Source organism: Oncorhynchus keta, chromosome 34 (genome assembly GCF_023373465.1).
Source record: "Oncorhynchus keta strain PuntledgeMale-10-30-2019 chromosome 34, Oket_V2, whole genome shotgun sequence".
Taxonomy (NCBI): Eukaryota; Metazoa; Chordata; class Actinopteri; order Salmoniformes; family Salmonidae; genus Oncorhynchus; species Oncorhynchus keta.
This window is the reverse complement of record NC_068454.1, coordinates 7,752,550-7,777,617: the sequence shown is the minus strand read 5'-3', so window position 1 is coordinate 7,777,617 and position 25,068 is coordinate 7,752,550. Positions and strand designations below refer to the sequence as shown.

General features: G+C 44.5%; 1 protein-coding gene across 1 annotated transcript; it reads left to right on the top strand.

Annotated features, from left to right (window-relative positions):
• Positions 1-795: 795 nt before the first annotated feature.
• LOC118366702 (protocadherin-17-like) lies at positions 796-24,024 on the top strand. The gene is made up of 4 exons (XM_035749296.2): positions 796-4,429; positions 5,596-5,654; positions 5,828-6,000; positions 22,757-24,024. Exons 1-4 carry the CDS (start codon positions 1,955-1,957, stop codon positions 23,365-23,367), a joined length of 3,318 nt encoding a protein of 1,105 aa, XP_035605189.1. The 5' UTR covers positions 796-1,954; the 3' UTR covers positions 23,368-24,024.
• Positions 24,025-25,068: the final 1,044 nt, after the last annotated feature.

Genomic DNA, 25,068 nt, shown 5'->3' with positions numbered 1-25,068 from the left:
CTAGAAGTAACATATTAAAAGAAAATCCGGGACACTCAATTTAGTATGATATGTCATGTTACGTTTGGTATGGTTACAAAAGGTTTCTTGAGGCAAAAACGGAAAGATTGTGATTGGTTGGTTAGGGTGGGGGTGTATATGCAAACGTCTACCAACCCAAAATTTGTGTTTGAATCTCAGCACGGACAACTTTAGAATATTAGCTAATTAGCTCATTTTCAAATATTTACTACTTTTTAGCTACTTTGTAGCAATTACTTAGCATGTTATCTAACCCTTCCCCTAACCCCAACCTTAACCTTTTTAGCTAAACTTTCCGCTAACACTAACCCCTAGCCTAGGTAACATTAGCAACAACAAATTGGAATTCGCAACATATCATACATTTAGCAAATTCCTAACATATCATACGAATTGTAATTTGTAACATATCATACGAATTGTAATTTGTAACATATCATACGAATTGTAATTTGTAACATATCATACGAAATGGAGAACAATAAGAAATGCTCTGAGACCAGGTTGGTTCCTCTTATAGAATATTAGTTTAAAAGTATTGTGGAGCTCCTGCATCTAAATATAACAATTTGCACCCCAAATTTCAGTCCAAGTTAAGCACTGGGTCACCACTCTACCCAAATCCTCACAGGTTTGATCTGTCTTTTTATATTTATCCCTATTCCGATATGTTTCTATGATCCACACACACTATCTCTACTGCACATCCAGATGTATTCGGAACAACATCCACAAGAACGTGTTCATCTCCAGCTCCCTGCGCTCACATCAGTAAGTGAGTCACGTACCAGCGGAACAGCCCTCCTTCAATGCGAACTTGCCAGACCTATTGGAGAAAACCCCCAAGGCAGGATCTGTCACTGTTTCACTCATTGGCTGGAAGACGATCAGAAACATGTTATATGCACCAAGATATAAACTGGAGTCGGTGTAGGGCGTATTGAGGAATCTTGTGGTAACCAGATCTCAATGCCAAGACGAGCTGTTTTCAACTGTTGACGTGACTGGAGAATTGAACGCTGGAAGAAGAAGACAAACCCAATTTTGAGCATATCGGAAAATCTACAACGTTCTGCACCTTATTTTTTGAATTTGTGTAACCTCTAAAGAGGCAGTGTTGATTCTCTTACCCCCGAATCAATGCAGGATGCAAGAGCACAAGGTCCAACTGGACTGGATTACCGGATTAATGGACTGATTATAGGACAATTATCGGGCAAAAGTCCTTATCGCTCTCCAGATGTTCATGAATGAAAGGATGTAAAACGTGGTCCCGAAAAAGCATATTTATTGGTGCATCTGCTATAGGGATACTTTATGGGTTAGTTCATGTAGCCTACATGTTCATAACCAGTATGCAACAGTGTGTAGCCTAGCTCTCACAGAAAAAAAGTATACTGTGTACTGTAGATGGTAGCCGACTACGCTGGAAAATGTGTATTTAAATGAATGAATATCTCCGTATTTTTCTGTAAACTAGGTGTAAATGCCGCATGGGCTTTGCGCATTTGTACTGCCTAACCTTCAGCATAGAGTGTTGAACAAACGGATGTAACCTTGTAGCAACAAGGGAAATCATGAACGCGTTAAAAACACTAAATATATTTTATTCATCGCACAAGTGAATCACGTCTGACACATGTTCAATTGTGTATTGCGTTAGGCTAATGCGTGATATGTCTTTGGGCGTTCATCTCTGTTTACAGAAATAGTTCATTATATCTGTATATGGCATGTGAAGGAGGTTAGAATAACCGCGTAAAAGAGGGGAAAGGCTGGCTCATAAATCGATTAAATATCCTCTGTCGTCTTGGATACAAAACTACCTGTCTCGTGTGATTTTAGTCGTAGTGTGTGGCACCTGGACAAATCAACAGGTTGGAAGTTAAAAGGGACATTTTTTAAGCACGCGCATCCTACACAGTAAAGGGATATGCGTCTTCCTGTCATATGTTTCCTTCTCTTCTGGGCTAAAGCCCGGACACTGAAAAATCTAAATTATTCTGTTCCGGAGGAGCAGGGACCTGGAACTGTTATCGGAAACATTGCTAAGGATGCCGGATTTGGACCGGTGGAGAAAGGAACCAAATCGAACTTTCGAGTTCTGGAGAATTCTGCTCCACATCTCATTGATGTGGATTCGGAGAGTGGGCTGCTTTTTACCAAACAGCGGATTGACAGGGAGACATTGTGCAAACGCAACCCTAAGTGTCAGCTCTCTATGGAAGTGTTTGCCAACGACAAGGAAATATGCATGATCAAGATTGATGTAGTGGATATAAACGACAACTCCCCCAGTTTCCCTTCAGATCACATCAATATTGATATTTCAGAGAACGCAGCTGCTGGGACACGGTTCCCTTTAACAATTGCACACGACTCAGATTCTGGACAAAACGGAATAAAGACTTATCAGGTCACCAGAGATGATTACAATACATTTTCTTTGGACTTGAAATTGAGAGGTGATGGAACCATATATCCTGAATTGGTGGTTCAGCGCCCTCTAGATAGGGAGGATCAGTCTCATCACACCCTCCTTTTGACAGCCATTGATGGAGGGGAGTATCCGAGATCAGGGTCCATGCAAATCAACGTGAGAGTTACTGATTCAAACGATAATAGCCCAGTATTTGACAAACCCAGCTACATGCTGGAGCTTCCTGAAAACTCACCGCCTGGGAGAATGCTGATAGATGTGAATGCAACTGATCAAGATGAGGGCAGCAATGGACAGGTAGTCTATTCTTTCAGTGGATATGCATCCGATAGAGTCCAAGAGTTGTTTTCTATTGATCCCAAAACAGGTGTCATTAAGATTCAGGGAGAAATTGACTATGAGGATAATCCAACCATTGAATTTGACGTGCAGGCCATGGACCTGGGGCCTAACCCCATACCTGGCCATTGTAAGATTTCAGTCAAGGTGCTTGACAAGAATGATAACTGGCCCGTTATAAGTTTTGTCTCCGTCCGCCAGGGAGCGATCAGTGAGGCAGCGCCTCCAGAATCTGTCATCGCCCTGGTGAGAGTCACTGATAAGGATTCTGGGAGGAATGGCCAGCTCCAGTGCAGGGTGCTTGGCAATGTACCATTCAGGCTGCAGGAAAACAATGATAATTTTTACACTTTGCTCACAGACAGACCTCTAGACAGGGAACTGAAAGACGAATATAATGTGACCATAGTGGCCAGAGACAACGGAATACCCTCGTTGAATTACACCAAATCATTTACAGTGAAAATCTTAGATGAGAATGATAATGCACCGCGTTTCACCAAGACAGTGTATGTGCTCCAGGTGCCTGAGAACAACATCCCAGGGGAGTACTTAGGCTCAGTTCTGGCTCATGATCCAGATATAGGTCAGAATGGAACTGTGTCTTACTCCATTTTACCGTCGCACATCGGAGACGTGTCAGTTCACACCTACGTGTCTGTGAACCCTACCAACGGAGCCATTTACGCCTCAAGGTCTTTCAACTACGAACAAACTAAGTTCTTTGAGTTCAAAGTTCAAGCTAAAGACGCAGGTTCTCCTCATATGGAGGGCAGTGCCACAGTCAGAGTCAGTGTGCTTGACGTCAATGACAATCTACCAGTTATTGTATTACCCCTCCTGATAAATGACACTGTGGAAATCATGGTCCCTAGAAATGTAGGTCTGGGGTACATAGTGACCACGGTGAGAGCGGTCGATCAGGACCACGGGGAGAGCGGTCGTCTGACCTACGAGATCTGGGAGGGTAATGAGGAGCACCTGTTTGAGATGGACCCTGTGGCCGGCGAGGTGAGGACTGCCCATGCTGTGTGGGAGGACGTGGCCCCAGCTGTGGAGCTGGTAGTGAAGGTAACCGACCACGGCAAGCCCCCACTGTCTGCCGTGGCTAAGCTGATCATTAAGGCCAACACAGGAGCCATGGCAGCAGGGGAGTCCAGCGCCAGCGGGGAGCAGCAGCACTGGGACATGTCCCTGCCCCTCATAATCACCCTCTGCATCATCTCCCTCATGCTCCTGGCTGTCATGACTACCATCGCCGTTAAGTCCAAGCATCAAGATAAGGAGGCAGGGAATTATAACTGCCGTATGGCCGAGTACTCCAACCCCCCGGTTGGAAACGGCAAGAAGAAGAGGATCAACAAGAGCGACATCATGCTGGTGCAGAGCGAGGTGGAGGAGAGGGACTCTGTGAGCAGGATGAGCGTGGTGAGCAGCCCGTCTCTCATCACCTCACCTATCTGTTTCGACTACCAGGCGACCAGCCCCCTGCCTCTCACGCTGCCCAGGTCAGAGGTCATGTATCTGAAAACCACTTTCAACAGCCTGACGGTACCTCGGGCTGGCTGTCACTCAAGCTTTGCGGGGCTTACCACAGAGACTCCTATGGATAGAATGTCAGTGATACAGGTAAGAAACAGAATCTATTGTCAGCCTTTTATTCTCCATTCATGGATTCTAATCTGCCACAAGAGAGGTAATTCTTCAAATCAATACTCTCAGGCACCATGCAATCACATATCCTTCTTATCATTGTTATTCCCTGCCTGGCGCCCTACAATATTGCCAATTGAAGGAGTCAAAAAAATGCAGCCAATACAAGATAATACGCCATATTGAAGAAATATATTAAAATATATGTTGGCACCGGTTGTTAGCGTGCTTGAATAGACTGTTTGCAATCTACTTCTCCTCCACAGAGATCCTAACCATTTTGAAATTGGCCCATTATGATTCGCTTCTACCAGCACCTTACAGGTGGTCTGAATAATCAGAAACCCATTTCTGTTAGATATGCAAACCATGTGAGTCTTGGACTGCGCTGCTGTGCTTCCACTGCCAGATCTGTCTGTGAAAACAAAACCCTGCCCGAAATGTGGGATTGGACAACAGCTTGTCTGATCACATTAGTAAAATATGATGTGCCAGACAGCTAGATGCATACAGCATAACCTTACAATCCCATGTCTTGCCTCCACAAACATGGACCAGTTCCACAAATCCAAATCCTATGTTGGCACGATAAGGCCTTTACCAGGGTCCAGCTCTACCTTGTACAAAATGACAGGGTTGCTTTATGCAAGCCAGCATATTCAATTGACAGGGAATGCATGTAATTGTATTTAGCACAGCAGTGTTTTTCCAGTTGTTAATGATGTAAATATCTAGGACAGTCTCTGAGATGATAACACTGATGACAAGGTCTGTTGCTAGGGCACGTTGCTAAGGCATGTGGGTGTGATCAACACAAACACAATAATTCTCACGATAAGTAGAAACGTGGATGCAGATGACAGTGGCTGCTACATTACTGCTCAGCCTCGACCAAACGGGCACGTATAGTATGGACATGAAGGAGACTTGTTCTGTTCAGGGTGCCACTTTTGGAACCTGTTGTATTGCAGTGTTTCATATATTCCTAAATGATTCAAAATGTACAGATCAGAATGTAGGCCAAGCCACAGCTATGGGCATATCCTTTGAATATCTCATGTTGCACACATTAAAAAAATATATATTTTTTTAAATGTCTGGAGCACACTAAACTAATAATTTCTCTCTGATTTTATTCTCAGACGGATAATTTTCCTTCGGAGCCGAATAACGTGGCCAACAGGCAACCATTTGCTCAAAGGTAAGGTCGCTGTATGATAACGACCGAGCCGCCTCATTTTGCATCGTAGTCCATATTGAGGCATCAGGCTATAAAAGCATGTCAAAATAGGGCGCAGAGGCGATCACAAGAGAGATAGACAGACACTACCACCAGTGAGTTATTTATTTCATGTTTCTCTCCCCATCCTGCAGCAGCTCAACTTTTAAGGATGCAGAGCGAGCGAGCCTCCGAGACAGTGGCCATGGTGATAGTGACCAGGCTGATAGTGACCTGGATACTAATAAAGGCTGCGCCTGCAACACATCTGCCAGGGGGGCCCTCAAGATGAAAGCCACAGCAGTTAATGGCCAGCCTCTTGACCAGGGTGAGTGGAAGCTCTCTCTCTCGCTCTGACATCGTGAAGATGCTTAACAGACCCTTGTATCAGACCCCCTGCACCAAGCCAACATGCACTACAAACACGTATGTTGACAGTCTGTCTATCCCTATAATCCTACAGAACCGCCCTCAGTGTAAAGCCAAAGTAAATGATGAGTACAGTGTACACCTCAAAGAGATTACTGAAATCATAATATTTAAGAGATTGTAGCAGTATGAATTCTTTGCAGCAGTAATGAAATCTTAGCTCTGTGAGACAGCTTCGTATTGTAGCTCAGTGCTGGTGCAGAAATGTTGAACTACACTGCCAAGATGACATGAAGGCGCCATAGTGGAAAATAGATGATAGTTAAGGGGATAAAAGGGTCCATTGACTGAAGGAAATGATATTCAAACACCCTCTGCCAGCTTTGTAAAGTGTACCTCTATGGCTGTCTCATTTGAACATTTCATTATTTGATTATGAACTTTCCGCAAGCCTTGCTTGCATCACAAGACAGGGACAAAAGAGCATGACAGACACTTTCAGTACAAACAGACATGTAGCGTTTGGTGACTGCTGACAGAATACTTTCTTTCTCAGGTGCCTTTAATGGACTGTTAGAATGGTAAAAATGTACGTACGATAGGGAATGATAAATAGGACTATTTCGTGCCAGTTATGTCAAAAGTCTTGTTGATGTTCTCAATGCGTACAAGCGTTGATGAGTTTGAAACACTTTCCACCAGTCAAGTGCTTTTCACCACTTGTCGGATTCTGATTGGTTTATGTAGCTCTTTTTCTGTGCGATACAAATGAGGCACATCTCCCATATACACCTTTCAAACCAAGATGTTTTTCTGTCAACTTTAGCATCTCGTCAGCTTTAGCATCCCGCCAACTTCAGCATTGTGCCAAGTTTAGCATCGTGCCAACATTAGCATCCTGCCAACTTTAGCATCCCGCCAACTTTTTGCCTACTTTTTGTTATAAATGAAATGTATAACCAACCTAGTCATTATTACGACTTGATCACACCAACATTGCATTTTGGTACACCAGAAGTACATTCATTTCTCTATTTTATTTCACCCATTTTTCTCCCCAATTTCATAATGTGCAATTGGTAGTTACAGTCTTGTCCCATCAGTGCCTTAGACTGCTGCGCCACTCAGGAAGCCCAGTAGTTCAACATTCCTTCCCCATCAGAACCCAAAATATAAGCTTGTTTTACTCCAATGTTTGTAAACAAAGAAAATGTAAACACACTATATAGCTTCAATACATCTTTATAACTATACTTCTGATATTATGGATGTTCAGTTCTTGCATCCATAGCTCAGTCATTGAATTTGAGAGTGGTTACATTTCTCCAGCCCCCCCCTTTTTACCCAAACAGTGATGGGGAGTACACTTTGTTATTGTTTTAGCTCCTTTAACAAGTGGATTGTTGTTCTCTTCACTTGCAGTCACTTAGTAGCCAAGGCCAACTCCAGACCAAAAGCCTGTTTCTTGTCTTAATAACCCTCTGGAGACCAAGCTCTGGGGGGACCCCTTTAAGACCCCTTCAGTTATTACAAAAATATTATTGGATGAAACATTGAATTTGGCATTACTGCTATAAGCCAATAGAAGAGCATCGAATAAAATATTCCCTACATGGAGCAGCAGAAATGAAGTTTGTTCTGAAGTGTGTTTGTCTTTTATCTGAGAGTTATAAGAATGATCAGTAAACTATATATACATATATATTTTTTTTTACATGTACAATGTATTCGTTAAATATTCCGACCCCTTGATTATTTTTTTTTTTCTTCCCCTCATCAATTTACACACAATAAACAAAGCAAAAAAAAACAGATTTTTAGAAATTGTTTCAACTTGCAAATTTAACATAAAAAACTGAAATATAATTTATATAAGTATTCAGATCCTTTGCCTTTTGGCAAACTCCAAGTGGGATGTCATGTGCTTTTTTACTGAGGAGTGGCTTCCGTCTGGCCACTCTACCATAAAGGCCTGATTGGTGGAGTGCTGCACCATTTCTGTATGGACTTCACTTTGTGCACAGGGGCATTGTCATGCTGAAACAGGAAAGGGCCTTCCCTAAAATGTTGCCACAAGGTTGGAAGCACAGAATAGTCTAGAATGACATTGTATGCAGTACCGTTATGAGGGATCTTTTCTGGAACTAAGGGGCCCAAACCATGAAAAACAGCCCCAGACCATTATTCCTCCTCCACCAAACTTTACAGCCAAAGCCAGATTCATCCGTTGGATTGCCAGATGGTGAAGCGTGATTCATCACTCCAGAGAATGTGTTTCCACTGCTTTAAGAGTCCAATGGTGGCAAGCTTTTCAGCACTCCAGCCGACGCTTGGCATTGCACACGGTGATCTTAGGTTTGTGTACGGCTGCTCGGCAATGGAAACACATTTCATGAAGCACCCGACAAACAATTATTGTGCTGACGTTGCTTCCAGAGGTAGTTTGGAACTCGGTAGTCATTGTTGCAATCGAGGACATATGATTTTTATGCGCTACGCGCTTCAGCACTCTGGGGTCCTGTTCTGTGAGTTTGTGTGGCCTACCACTTCGCGCCTGAGCCTATGTTTCTCCTTGACGTTTCCACAGCACTTACAGTTGACCGGGACAGCTCTATCAGGGCAGAAATTTGACAAACTGATTTGTCAGAAAGGTGGCATCCTATGACAGTGCCACGTTGAAAGTCACTGAGCTCTTCAGTAAGGCCATTCTAATGCCAATGCTTGTCTATGGCGATTTCATGGCTGTGTGCTCAATCTATACACGTCAGCAAAGGGAGTGGCTGAAATAACCAAATCCACTCATTTGAAGTGGTGTCCAAATTGGTTTTTAAACCACTCTACAATTTCTTGTTAACAAACTATAGTTTTGGCATGTCAGTTAGGACATCTACTTTGTGCATGACACAAGTCATTTTTCCAACAATTGTTTACAGACAGATTATTTAATTTATAATTCACTGTATCACAATTCCAGTGGGTCAGAAGTTTACATACTCTAAGTTGACTGTCTTTAAACAGCTTGGAAAATTCCAGAAAATTATGTCAGAAGAAGATTCTGTTAGGCTATTTGACATCATTTGAGTCAATTGGAGGTGTACCTGTGGATGTATTTCAAGGCATACCTTCAAACTCAGTGTCTCTTTGCTTGACATCATGGAAAAATCTGAATAAATCAGCCAAGACCTCAGAAAAACAATTGTAGATCTCCACAAGTCTGGTTCATCCTTGGGAGCAATTTCCAAACGCCTGAAGGTACCACTTTCATCTGTACAAACAATAGTACGCAAGTATGAACACCATGGGACCACGGAGCCGTCATACCGCTCAGGAAGGAGACGTGTTCTGTCTCCTAGAGATTAACGTACTTTGGTGCGAAAGTGCAAATCAATCCCAGAACAACAGCAAAGGACCTTGTGAAGATGCTGGAGGAAACAGGTACAAAAGTATCTATATCCACAGTAAAACAAGTCCTATATATAACCTGAAAGGCCCCTCAGCAAGGAGAAGCCACTGCTCCAAAACCGACTTAAAAAAGCCACACTGGGGTGGCAGCATCATGTTGTCGGTGTACTTTGCTCAGGAGGGACTGGTGCACTTCACAAAATAGATGGAATCATGAGGGAGGAAAATTATGTGGATATATTGAAGCAACATCTCAAGACATCAGTCAGGAAGTTAAAGCTTGGTCGCAAATGGGTCTTCCAAATGGACAATGAACCCAAGCATACAGTACTTCCAAAGTTGTGGAAAAATGTCTTAAGGACAAGAAAGTCAAGTTATTGGAGTGGCCATCAAAGACCTGACCTCAATCCTATAGAACATTTGTGGGCAGAACTGAAAAAGCATGTGCGAGCAAGGAGGCCTTCAAACCTGACTCACTTACCACAGCTCTATCAGGAGGAACGGGCCAAAATTCACCCAACTTATTGTGGGAAGCTTGTGGAAGGCTACACAAAACGTTTGACCCAAGTTAAACTATTTAAAGGCAATGCTACCAAATACTAATTGAGTGTATGTAAACTCCTGACCCACTGGGAATATGATGAAAGAAATGAAAGCTGAAATAAATCATTCTCTCCACTATTATTCTGACAGTTCACATTTTTAAAATGATGTGTTGATCCTAACTGACCTAAAACAGGATTAATTTACTAGGATTAAATGTCAGGAATTGTGAAAAACCGAGTTTAAATGTACTTGGCTAAGGTGTATGTAAACTTCCGACTTCAACTGTACATTGGGGCGGCAGGGTAACCTAGAGGTTAGAGTGTTGGACTAGAAAAAGGTTGCAAGTTCAAATCCCCGAGCTGACAAGGTACAAACCTGTCATTCTGCCCTTGAACAGGCAGTTAACCCACTGTTCCTAGGCAGTCATTGAAAATAACTGACTTGCCTAGTTAAATAAAAGGTATAAAAAAAAAATGTTTATCTCCATATATACTGTACATTACTTCCAGGACCTGCCTAAAACAAATGAACAATGGATTTCTTTGTGATGGTGTGTAGGATGTATTAAAATAGACCATCCATATCTACTCCCACTCTAGAACCATGTGCACGAGAGATATAATAGGTCTTGGCGAGAAAGTGGCACAAATGGGACTGTATTAATTAGACTCTAAAGACTATTGTTTTACAAGCAACCTTCGGTCTGTGAAGGAGGTAATAGTTTGTCTGCAGTTGGAGACACAGTGGAGGACTTGACTGAAGTGGGGCCGGCTCTCATTTCCCTTAGTCAGAGATAGAAGTGTCTTAGGAATGGAATGACTTGTCATCCGGTGGACAGGACTGTTTTCATCAGTTGGACAGTTTGGCCCGACAGTCTAGGGGGGGTGGTAACGAGACCCGTAACATAACTCATGCAATTTATAATAGTGACAAAGTAAAAGTTAAAACGAAATAACCACGACAACTGAAATCTACCGTCAAACTCAGGGTTTATTAATAAACACACAGTAATGGGGGGCAAGGAAAGAAACAAATATCCAAAAATCCCCTAAACTAGCCTATTTCAACCACAGCTAACTAACTAACCAAAAATACAGTGAGTGGTCCACCCAGTTCTAACTAGTGTTTTTATACAAAGTAGTCCTACGGGTAATGTATGCACATAGGCAACTTGGCTTGGTACCCCCTTTTACCACCGTCAAACAATATAACAAAACCAATACTCACAGGTGGGGACAAAGTGATATGGAGGTGCTCAAACAAAAGAGAGGTCAATACATAAAGACAGTGCGCCATGGTCGGAGAGAGTGAAACAAAGCGCAATCTACAGACAGATGGCATTGACAGAGAGATTGAGCTCTAGAGAAAACAACTGACAGGGTTTTTAAACCAAGGGAAAGGAACTGTGATTGGGTAGGAAACTGGAGGAGGTGTGTCTTCTGATTGATGATTGATTGGTGACTGATTGGGGAGTGATGATTGCCACCTGTAAGGGGAGAAGGAGAGAAAAGAAATACACACACAGGATACTTGTACTGTTGTCATCCGTATCACACACAGGATCCCTGGACAGTACTTGTCATCAGGTAGACAGTACTGTGGTCATTGGGTCCCTGGACAGTACTGTGGTCATCAGGTCCCTGGACAGTACTGTGGTCATCAGGTGGACAGTACTGTGGTCATCAGGTCCCTGGACAGTACTGTGGTCATCAGGTGGACAGTACTGTGGTCATCAGGTGGACAGTACTGTGGTCATCAGGTGGACAGTACTGTGGTCATCAGGTGGACAGTACTGTTGTCATCAGGTGGACAGTACTGTGGTCATCAGGTGGACAGTACTGTGGTCATCAGGTGGACAGTACTGTGGTCATCAGGTGGACAGTACTGTGGTCATCAGGTGGACAGTACTGTGGTCATCAGGTAGACAGTACTGTGGTCATCAGGTGGACAGTACTGTGGTCATCAGGTCCCTGGACAGTACTGTGGTCATCAGGTCCCTGGACAGTACTGTGGTCATCAGGTCCCTGGACAGTACTGTGGTCATCAGGTCCCTGACAGTACTGTGGTCATCAGGTAGACAGTACTGTGGTCATCAGGTGGACAGTACTGTTGTCATCAGGTGGACAGTACTGTGGTCATCAGGTCCCTGGACAGTACTGTGGTCATCAGGTCCCTGGACAGTACTGTGGTCATCAGGTAGACAGTACTGTGGTCATCAGGTAGACAGTACTGTGGTCATCAGGTCCCTGGACAGTACTGTCATCATCAGGTGGACAGTACTGTGGTCATCAGGTAGACAGTACTGTGGTCATCAGGTGGACAGTACTGTGGTCATCAGGTGGACAGTACTGTGGTCATCAGGTGGACAGTACTGTTGTCATCAGGTGGACAGTACTGTGGTCATCAGGTGGACAGTACTGTGGTCATCAGGTGGACAGTACTGTTGTCATCAGGTGGACAGTACTGTGGTCATCAGGTGGACAGTACTGTGGTCATCAGGTGGACAGTACTGTGGTCATCAGGTCCCTGGACAGTACTGTGGTCATCAGGTGGACAGTACTGTGGTCATCAGGTGGACAGTACTGTGGTCATCAGTTCCCTGGACAGTACTGTGGACATCAGTTCCCTGGACAGTACTGTGGTCATCATGGACAGTCCCTGGACAGAACTGTGGTCAGGTCAGGTGGTCACAGTAGTACTGTGGTCATCAGGTGGACAGTACTGTTGTCATCAGTTGGACAGTACTGTGGTCATCAGGTGGACAGTACTGTGGTCATCAGGTGGACAGTACTGTGGACATCAGGTCCCTGGACAGAACTGTGGTCATCAGGTAGACAGTACTGTGGTCATCAGTTCCCTGGACAGTACTGTTGTCATCAGTTGGACAGTACTGTGGTCATCAGGTGGACAGTACTGTGGACATCAGGTCCCTGGACAGTACTGTGGTCATCAGGTGGACAGTACTGTGGTCATCAGGTGGACAGTACTGTGGTCATCAGGTGGACAGTACTGTGGTCATCAGGTGGACAGTACTGTGGTCATCAGGTGGACAGTACTGTGGTCATTGGGTCCCTGGACAGTACTGTGGTCATCAGGTGGACAGTACTGTGGTCATCAGGTGGACAGTACTGTGGTCATCAGGTGGACAGTACTGTGGTCATCAGGTGGACAGTACTGTGGTCATCAGGTCCCTGGACAGTACTGTGGTCATCAGGTGGACAGTACTGTGGTCATCAGGTCCCTGGACAGTACTGTGGTCATCAGTGGACCCTGGAGTACTGTGGTCAGTACTGTGGTCATCAGGTGGGTCCCTGGACAGTACTGTGGTCATCAGGTGGACAGTACTGTGGTCAGGTCACTGGTGGACAGTACTGTGGTCATCAGGTGGACAGTACTTGTTGTCATCAGGTGGACAGTACTGTGGTCATCAGGTGGACAGTACTGTGGTCATCAGGTGGACAGTTCTGTGGTCATTGGGTCCCTGGACAGTTCTGTGGTCATCAGGTGGACAGTACTGTGGTCATCAGGTGGACAGTACTGTGGTCATCAGGTGGACAGTACTGTGGTCATCAGGTGGACAGTACTGTGGTCATCAGGTAGACAGTACTGTGGTCATCAGGTGGACAGTACTGTTGTCATCAGGTGGACAGTACTGTGGTCATCAGGTGGACAGTACTGTGGTCATCAGGTGGACAGTACTGTGGTCATCAGGTGGACAGTACTGTGGTCATCAGGTGGACAGTACTGATGTCATCAGGTGGACAGTACTGTGGTCATCAGGTGGACAGTACTGTGGTCATCAGGTGGACAGTACTGTGGTCATCAGGTGGACAGTACTGTGGTCATCAGGTGGACAGTACTGTGGTCATCAGGTGGACAGTACTGTGGTCATCAGGTGGACAGTTCTGTGGTCATCAGGTGGACAGTACTGTGGTCATCAGGTGGACAGTACTGTGGTCATCAGGTGGACAGTACTGTTGTCATCAGGTGGACAGTACTGTGGTCATCAGGTGGACAGTACTGTGGTCATCAGGTGGACAGTACTGTTGTCATCAGGTGGACAGTACTGTGGTCATCAGGTGGACAGTACTGTTGTCATCAGGTGGACAGTACTGTGGTCATCAGGTGGACAGTACTGTGGTCATCAGGTGGACAGTACTGTTGTCATCAGGTGGACAGTACTGTGGTCATCAGTACTGTGGACAGTACTGTGGTCATCAGGTGGACAGTACTGTTGGTCATCAGGTGGACAGTACTGTGGTCATCAGGTGGACAGTACTGTTGTCATCAGGTGGACAGTACTGTGGTCATCAGGTCCAGGTGGACAGTACTGTGGTCATCAGGTGGACAGTACTGTGGTCATCAGGTGGACAGTACTGTGGTCATCAGGTGGACAGTACTGTGGTCATCAGGTCCCTGAACAGTGCTGTGGTCATCAGTTCCCTGGACAGTTCTGTGGTCATCAGTCTGTGGTCCTGGACAGTACTGTGGTCATCAGGTGGACAGTACTGTGGTCATCAGGTGGACAGTACTGTGGTCATCAGGTGGACAGTGGACTACTGGTCATCAGGTGGACAGTACTGTGTGGTCATCAGGTCCCTGGACAGTACTGTGGTCATCAGGTGGACAGTACTGTGGTCATCAGGTGGACAGTACTGTGGTCATCAGGTGGACAGTACTGTGGTCATCAGGTGGACAGTACTGTGGTCATCAGGTGGACAGTACTGTGGTCATCAGGTCCCTGGACAGTACTGTGGTCATCAGGTGGACAGTACTGTGGTCATCAGGTGGACAGTACTGTGGTCATCAGGTGGGTCCCAGGTGGACAGTACTGTGGTCATCAGGTGGACAGTACTGTGGTCATCAGGTAAACAGTACTGTGGTCATCAGGTGGGTCCCTGGACAGTACTGTGGTCATCAGGTGGACAGTACTGTGGTCATCAGGTGGACAGTACTGTGGTCAGGTCAGGTCCAGTACTGTGGTCACAGTACTACTGGTCATCAGGTGGACAGTACTGTGGTCATCAGGTGGACAGTACTGTGGTCATCAGGTGGACAGTACTGTGGTCATCAGGTCCCTGGACAGTACTGTGGTCATCAGGTGGACAGTACTGTGGTCATCAGGTGGACAGTACTGTGGTCATCAGGTGGACAGTACTGTGGTCATCAGGTGGACAGTACTGTGGTCATCAGTGGACAGTACTGTGGTCATCAGGTGGACAGTACTGTGGTCATCAGGTGGACAGTACTGTGGTCATCAGGTCCCAGGACAGTACTGTGGTCATCAGGTGGACAGTACTGTGGTCATCAGGTCCCTGGACAGTACTGTGGTCATCAGGTGGACAGTACTGTGGTCATCAGGTGGACAGTACTGTGGTCATCAGGTCCCTGGACAGTACTGTGGTCATCAGGTGGACAGTACTGTGGTCATCAGGTGGACAGTACTGTTGTCATCAGGTCCCTGGACAGTACTGTGGTCATCAGGTGGACAGTACTGTGGTCATCAGGTGGACAGTACTGTGGTCATCAGGTGGACAGTACTGTGGTCATCAGGTGGACAGTACTGTGGTCATCAGGTGGACAGTACTGTGGTCATCAGGTGGACAGTACTGTGGTCATCAGGTCCCTGGACAGTACTGTGGTCATCAGGTGGACAGTACTGTGGTCATCAGGTGGACAGTACTGTGGTCATCAGGTGGACAGTACTGTGGTCATTGGGTCCCTGGACAGTTCTGTGGTCATCAGGTGGACAGTACTGTGGTCATCAGGTGGACAGTACTGTGGTCATCAGGTCCCAGGACAGTACTGTGGTCATCAGGTCCCTGGACAGTATCAAATCAAATTTATATAGCCCTTCTTAGTGCTGTACAGAATCCCAGCCTAAAACCACAATCAGCAAGCAATGCAAGTGTAGAAGCACGGTGGCTTGGAAAAACTCCCTAGAAAGGCCAGTACCTAGGAAGAAACCTAGAGAGCAACCAGGCTATGAGGGGTGGCCAGTCCTCTTCTGGCTGTGCTGGGTGGAGATTATAACAGAACATGGCCAAGATGTTCAAATGTTCATAACTGACCTGCATGGTCAAATAATAATAATCCCAGTAGTTGTCGAGGGTGCAGCAAGTCAGCAACTCAGGAATAAATGACAGTTGGCTTTTCATTGCCGGTCATTGAGTGTCTCTACCGTTCCTGCTGTCTCTAGAGAGTTGAAAACAGCAGGTCCGGGGCAAGGTAGCACGTCCGGTGAACGGGTCAGTGTTCCATAGCCGCAGGCAGAACAGTTGAAACTGGAGCAGCATCACGGCTAGGTGGACTGGGGACAACGAGCAGTCATCATGCCAGGTAGTCCTTCGGCATGGTCCTAGGGCTCAGGTCCTCCGAGAGAGAGAAAGAAAGTAAGAGAGAAAGAGAGAATTAAAGAGAGCATACTTAAATTCACACAGGACACCGGATAAGTACTCCAGATATAACAGACTGACCCTAGCCCCCCGACACATAAACTACAGCATAAATACTGGAGGCTGAGACAGGAGGGGTCAGGAGACACTGTGGCCCCATCCGATGATACCCCCGGACAGGGCCAAACAGTCAGGTTATAACCCCACCCACTTTGTCAAAGCACAGCCCCCACACCACTAGAGGGATATCTTCAACCACCAACTTACCATCCTGAGACAAGGCTGAGTATAGCCCACAAAATACTGTTGTCATCGGTTCCCTGGACAGTACTGTGGTCATCAGGTCCCTGGACAGTACTGTGGTCATCAGGTCCCTGGACAGTACGGTGGTCATCAGTTGGACAGTTCTGTTGTCATCAGTTGGACAGTACTGTGGTCATCAGTTGGACAGTTCTGTTGTCATCAGGTGGACAGTACTGTGGTCATCAGTTGGACAGTACTGAGGTCATCAGGTGGGCTACTTTCCACTCCATTGCGATGAGCTGTGTGTTTGTGGTATGCCCAGGAGGACAGGAATGGTTGCCAGGGGGATGTGTGTGTGTGTGTGTGTGTGTGTGTGTGTGTGTGTGTGTGTGTGTGTGTGTGTGTGTGTGTGTGTGTGTGTGTGTGTGTGTGTGTGTGTGTGTGTGTGTGTGTGTGTGTGTGTGTGTGTGTGCGTGTGTGTTGTCAGGGGAAACGGCAGGGCCAGTCTCTCTGTGGGATGTGTAAATTCAAGCCTACCTTTCTGGAGCACATATTTCTGAATGTTATTCTCCAGACCCTGTCCAAAGACCAATCAAATGGAACGTTATTGAAAGAGATGTTTCATATGTTCAGAAAGGGAATTGACACACAGCACAGATGCTTACTTGACTGTAATGTCAATTAATTTATAGACCTGCTTTTCGTGAGATAAGATAATTGCAACGAACGGGTACAATGCATTTAATATGAATAGCTTGTGTTATGGATTTTTTTCTGATGTACTCAGAGTTGTGTCTTTGGTTGTACAATATGTTGTTTTAAAGCTAAACTAATTGTTACACTGAATGGTTACTGTTGGTCAGTTTTATATTGAATTGACCTGCAGTTTGCAGACAGTTTTCTCCTCTGGGGCAATCGGTTTCTGGTATGATGTATTTGCTCTATAGGCCCAAATTGCCCACGTAGTGAGGTGTAGGTTGATGTGTCCTTTACCTGGACAGGAGGATCATATGGCCTGGAATAATAGTTTCAACTTAGTACAAAGTCACCACAAGCCCTAACAACAGGGTGGATTGAGTATTGCTTTTTTTGTGTGTGTATTTTCACCTTTATCGTAGACTCCTCTCGGCTTTGATACAGGCGATGAATGGACCAATAGCTGTCCTCCCTTCGAAGTATGTCCTGTCTCCAGGAGCCTCTAGCTGCGTGTGTACCGGGCGTCTCTGTTGCTAGGCTTTTTCTATTTACCACGACCAGGCAGGTTCTTTGTCTTTGAAAACATCCCCCCCCCCCCTTCAGTTTAGACGTAATACCACCACACTTGTGATCCCTTTAAATGGCTTCTCTGTGTCCCTGGCTTTTAACAAGCATCCACAAGGCACACGCCTGCAATTGTAGACCCATTAAAGATGATTAGTCTTGGAACTCTATGGTGCTTTCAGAGATTTTAATTATCCTGACTCGGGCAGGTACATGGCAAAACACAGCCAGATGTCTACTCTGGCTATGTTTTGTAAGATCCCCCACATTGTCTTTAGGAATAGTTACAGTACAGCTGTTCTCTCTTAATTTGACCACTCTGTTGTCGCTAAAATAAATCCTGCGTCACAGGAAATGCTAATGTGTATTTGAGTTATAAAAATGCTTCTAAAGTTTCGAATTTCCACAATTTCAGACTTAATTTGCACTAACGAAAAATGTATCAACCCATTAAAAAAAATGTCCATTAACTATATTCCACATAATAATGAACATTTCCTGTTACTGCGGGATTATTTTCCTGCTGTGTGAAACTGGTCAAATTAAGATCCTACATCTGTATGTACAAAGGGAAGTTCCTAATGTGTGATTGGTCTGTGTTGTGTGAGACATGGCAAATCTGCATACCATCCACCACTGAAAGGTGTATCTTGGCAAAGGGTGTGCAACTCGTTTGACACAAACACACTAACTTTGATAACAAAGAGCTAATGTTTCGGGCAAAGTGAGAGTCTTCGCCTGTAAGCTGTGAAAACAAACTATCCCTGTGAGTCAAGGTATGATAGTTTCCTATATTTAACCACTTTCCATATGCATTGAAAAATAAACATAAAATGCCTTGTTGGCACCTCTCTCAACAGGTGCTCAACCCATATATCAATTCTTAATTGTCTGAACTCATTTGAATTCAACGCACATAGTGAGAAGGCAATGTAACACTGGATTTTTAGTCACCACAGTCATAAAAACTGTTGTCCAAAATATCAACTGTGCAAATGCTTCGATGAACCTTTTCAATACACAGACCTCTCTCTCTACATCATTGTCAAAGGCTAGTTTCTTTACAGTGGGGATAGCTACCTTTAAAACTACATTTAAATTAGTCTCTTTCCTGGTCGTACTGCCTATGTTGTGGTTGTTATACAGTGCCTTCGAAAGGTATTCAGACCCCTTTACTTATTCCTCAAGTCCGGGCTCTGGCTGGGCCACTCAAGGACATTCAGAGACTTGTCCTGAAGCCATTCCTGCGTTGTCTTGGATGTGTGCTTAGGGTCGTTGTCCTGTTGAAAGGTGAACCTTCGCCCCCAGACTGAGGTGCTGAGGGCTCTGGAGCAGGTTTTCATTAAGGATCTCTCTGTACTTTGCTCCATTCATCTTTTCCTCGATCCTGACTAGTCTCCCAGTCCCTGCCGCTGGCTTCCGTCTGGTCACTCTACCATAAAGGCCTGATTGGTGGAGTGCTGCAGAGATGGCTGTCCTTCTGGAAGGTTCTCCCATCTCCACAGAGGAACTCTTGAGCTCTGTCAGAGTGACCATCGGGTTCTTGGTCACCTCCCTGACCCTTCTTCCCCATTTGCTCAGTTTGGCCGGGCAGCCAGCTCTAGGAAGAGTCTTGGTGGTTCCAAACTTCTTCCATTTAAGAATGATGGAGGCCACTGTGTTCTTGGGTACCGTCAATGCTGCGGAAACGTTTTGGTACCCTTCCCCAGATCTGTGCCTCGACACAATCCTGTCCCAGATCTCTACGGACAATTCGACCTCATGGCTTGGTTTTTGCTCTGACATGCACTGTCAACTGTGGGACCTTATGTAGACAGATGTGCCTTTCCAAATCACGTCCAATCAGTTCAATTGACCATAGGTGGACTCCAGTCAAGTTGTAGAAACATCTCAAGGATGATTTCATGGCAACAGGATGCACCTGAGCTCAATTTCGAGTCTCATAGCAAAGGTTCTGAATACTTATATAAATAGGGTATTTCTGTTTTTTTTATTTTATAAATTTGCCAACATTTCTAAAAACCTGTTTTTTCTTTGTCATTATGGGGTATTGTGTGTAGATTGATGAGGATGTTTATTTATTTAATTCATTTTAGAATAAGGCTATAGCGTTACAAAATGTGAAAAAAGTCCAAGGGTCTGAATAGTTTCCGAATGCACTGTATGTATATATATATGTAAAACTGGTGTGGTTTTTCCTCTGACTGGAGATGAAAAGCAGACAAAAACAATTGCACTTCCCAGGCAGCATATTTGGTACCTTAGAAGTTTGTAGTTTCCTATTGGTTCTGGTAACAAAGCCATACATTTCCTGACCAGTAAAACTGTACATTTTTTTTAAACATTCTGCGAACGGAAGTGAAAACTTTGCAATGCATTTAATATGAATAGCTTGTGTTATGGATTTTTTACTGATGTACTCAGAGTTGTGTCTTTGGTTGTACAATATGTTGTTTTAAAGCTAAACTAATTGTTACACTGAATGGTTACTGTTGGTCAGTGAAAACTTTGCCTCTTCTGGGAACGTTTATTTTAGGTTGCAGGGGGGTTCTGAGAATGTTTTACTCTGGTCCGTTGAACGTTTTATTAATACTCTTGAGATCAGAAATATTGGTTGTTTTGAGGTTTGAGGTTTTACCCCTCCTTTTTCGTGATATCCAATTGGTAGTTACGATCTTGTCTCGTCACTGCAACTCCCCAATGGACTTGGGAGAGGTGAAGGTTGAGAGTCATGCGTCCCCCGAAACATGACATGCCAAGCCGCACTGTTTCTTAACACACTGCTCGCTGTACTCAGAAGCCAGCCACAATAATGTGTTGGAGGAAACACCATCCAACTGACAACCGAAGTCAGCTTGCTGCCTCCGGCCTGCCACAAGGAGTCACTAGAGCACAATGAGCCAAGGAAATCCCCCCCAGCCAAACCCTCCCCTAACCCGGACAATGCTGGGCCAATTGTACGTCGCCCCATGGGCGTCCTGGACACGGCCAGCTGTGACACAGCCTGGGATCAAAGCCAAGGCTGTAGACCGCTGCACCACTCAGGAGGCCATTTTGAAGGTTATATTTATAACTTTCTTAAGACATTCACAGAATGAAGAATTTTAATAACAATGCTAAATTATTTTGGGTTAACTCTTTTGAGCTCCAAGCGCAGATGGAAATTAATTTCCTTAGGCATTAATCATCCAAAAACATGTATGAGATTCAAACCTATAATCTTGTGTTCTCTGTCCATGGAATTAGTCCACTGCACCACCAGGATGGAGCTAGGATGACATGTTTTTTAAGCTTACAAAGCTGTTCATTTTAGTCTATTCAAACAGACCTCATTTCAAAGAAAAAAACACTCATTAAGATCCGGTGTGGCCAATTAGTGGGCGATGCCAATTAACCTGAACACACTTAACAAGATAGAGGTTATAGAGAGTTTTGTTGATGCTGAGAATGGAATGTATATGTTTTTAAATAACCATGATAACCATGAATATTATTATTATTATTATTATTATTATATTATTATGAATAGAACCATGAGGAAACCTGAAGGAAATGTTATGTTGAAGTACTGAAATTCCTGTAGAAGAAAGTTGTTTCTTAACGTTCTCTGAACTATTTGAGAACATGGCTTTAGATAGAACAATGAGGAAACCTGTAGGAAACATTATGCTGAAATATAGAAATTCCCATAGAAGATTGTTGTTTCTTAACATTCTCTGAACTATTTGAGAACATTCCCAATGTCAAACCAGTTGGAGAGCATTCCTAGAACATTTCCACCATTTACATTAAATCTAACCATGTTGGAAGTTTTAGGAAATGTTCTGTTAAAGAAATGAAATGTGCTGAGATTATTCCAAAGCCAAGCAACTATCCTGCAACATTCCCAGAAAGTTGTGGGAAGGTTGTTTGCTAAATAACCATAGGACAACCACGCTCTCACCAAGCTCTAAAGAACATATGGTTCTCAGAACGTGATGCGCTAGCTGGGATGGTTCTCAGAACGTGATGCGCCAGCTGGGATGGTTCTCAGAACGTGATGCGCCAGCTGGGATGGTTCTCAGAACGTAATGCGCTAGCTGGGATGGTTCTCAGAACGTGATGCGCTAGCTGGGATGGTTCTCAGAACGTGATGCGCTAGCTGGGATGGTTCTCAGAACGTGATGCGCTAGCTGGGATGGTTCTCAGAACGTGATGCGCTAGCTGGGATGGTTCTCAGAACGTGATGCGCCAGCTGGGATGGTTCTCAGAACGTGATGCGCTAGCTGGGATGGTTCTCAGAACGTGATGCGCTAGCTGGGATGGTTCTCAGAACGTGATGCGCTAGCTGGGATGGTTCTCAGAACGTGATGCGCTAGCTGGGATGGTTCTCAGAACGTGATGCGCTAGCTGGGATGGTTCTCAGAACGTGATGCGCTAGCTGGGATGGTTCTCAGAACGTGGTGCGCTAGCTGGGATGGTTCTCAGAATTGTATGTGCTAGCTAGATTGACTGTAATCTGTTGTTAGTCTGCCTTGCTGGATATGCCTTCAAAAGCACAGGGATTGTAATGTGTGGGATCCATGTTGCAGTTTTGCCAAGTTGAACAGTTTCTTTTGATTTAATATGCATTTTGAATTCACATTTTCTCTTGGTCGTAGTCCTGACAGGACTGGAAATTTGAGTGGTTGTACTAATTCCCTAGAAATGATTTATTCATTCTTCTATAGTTTTTATTTGAGTAGGTCTGGGAGGACATATGGGTCTCTAGTGCTGAGATTGAGCTCTGAATTACATTTTATTATTTAACTTCAATATTTGAAAATACCTCAAATGCACCCATCCCTTTGTAAATGGTTTTCATTTAATACTTTTTAACTCTTTCCATAGGACAAGGCAGATCTGTTCACTGCACAGATGAATGTCGTGCGCTGGGCCATTCTGACAGATGCTGGATGCCAAAGCTACGTGTAGGAGGCCAAGCAGACAGCGGCGATAATCGCACCGACCTTTTCATCCCAGTGGGAATGGAGGCCACGGCTGAGACAGAGATTTATGGCAGCCTCAACCGCAGCGCAGCCAGAAAAACCCTCAGCACGTTCGGCAAGGAGCAGCGGGACAGCACCATCCTAGTGGCCAACATCAAACCCTACTTCAAGTCTCAGAGTGCCCGCAGTCCCCTGCTGCAGGAGTGCTCTTCTGGGTCCAGCAGCCCCACCAAAGGGAACACACCCCTGGACTCCCACACCAAAGGGCCTAGGGAGGAGGTGGGGAGGGACGGGGAGGGGGGCTCAGACAGCAGTGCCTATGGACCCCCAGACGGCCAATGTTCACCGCCCCATACGGAATTGGAGGAGCCGTCATATATGGCTTGCGGCCTCACGCCCAAGTCCCTGTCAAACAGCCTTATCCACAGCTCTGAGATCAGATCTGGGATCATCAGCCAGGAATGTGTGGGGATGGAGTGTGTCAGTCCAAACCAGCGGGACTCTGGGGACTGAAAGGTCAGGGTCTGGGACTCATCTGGGTGCTGTGTGATGTGGTCACAGATGAATGACGGAAGGGTAATTTATGTTCACCCAGGAAGGCTCCAGACATTGTACTGTATAACCAAAAACCATCAGACATTAGCTCTGTCTTTTTTTAATTCTGTGGTTTGTTGTTAAAAGTAAAGAAAAACATGTATGTTCGTGGTTCTGACTGCTGTGAGCAAGAAGGGGAAGAAAATCATTGCTTTCATGCTATTATGTGTTTTCATGCTATACTGTTCAATTTAGATGTCCGTGTTTCCCACAATTCAAGCTCCAATTTTGTGAGGCTGTTGAACGAATTGCTGCTGTTAAGGTATTAAGTCCTGTCTGCTTTTGTTAAGTGATATGCTTTTGTCTTCACTTACTGTAGTGTATGAAAAACATCCGCTTGGATTTATAATTTAAGTGAAATACAACGTGAAGTGTCTTATAAACGTTTAAATTTGACTCTGCTCTGGTAAACCAGGTCCCTTTTCATAAAACCATTTGAGGTTGCTGAAAAATCAAGCCGTTTTTTACAAATGTATTTGTAATTTTATCGTCGGTTTATGTGCAAAAAAAGCTGAGCTTTCAAGTGAATATGAGCTACTGTACTTGTGTATTGTATTAAATTTGTATACACACGTGCTACAGCGGAACACAGAATGTAATTATTTTTTGACAAATGGTGCCTCTAAAGCTATCAAGCTTTATTCTGCCTGAGGATCATAATTATCTCTCCAAGGTGTGGTTCAAGGACCGACATGATTTATCTTGCTTTAATCAACTGTCAGAAAAGGCTGCAACCCCACAAACACACTAAAACAATCCGTGACTATTTACAATAGCGGTCGAGACCCCACTCTAGTTAACTTGATATTATCATACTCATTATGCAATCATGACTCTTACCACAGTCACCTTTCTTTTTAACACCAACTAATTATCTTTAACAGCAACTAATTATCTTTAACACCAACTAATTATCTTTAACAACACATAAATTAAATCAGACCATGTGAAGTGGTTTAGTTTATTCAAGGTGTCGACCTCAGCTCGTGTACCTCATTACACAGCAAATCAGCCAAGCCTATGGTGCTTCTATGCTGCTCAAGCATTAAAGTAACTGCCAAATGAAAATCTCACTTTAAAAAGTTCATATTCTGTTAACTCCAAATAATGTTGTTGACTCCTCCTATACTCGTACTTGTGGCAAAAGCATCAATTTGGAGAAAAAAACACTTAAATCCCCCCACAACTTAAAGTTGTATTTCAAACAGACCGTTTAAAAAATGCTTGCTATTTTCTCATAGAACACGATGTCATCTCTCTGAGGAGGACAAGCTGGCCAATCGGGTAGTCTACTTGCGTGAATATTTTGAATGAGTATACACCCACACCTTTCCAACACAGAAAAGCTGCATTTTAGCATACCTAATTACCTTATTTTTTTTTTAAGGAAAACAATTTCACTCATATTGTACTGTAAGTAATTATAGGTCATATTCCATAGAAATCTTGAAACAGTGGTCAGTTACTTTAAACAAGTCTCCAATGTATGTATGGTACAAGGACATTTGTTGATGTAATAGCACTAGCATACCTGAATTAAGGCCAGCTGAATCAATGTTCCTCTACCTCTACACCACCCTGAGGAGAACCACCCTGAGAATGACCCACCCTGAGGAGAAT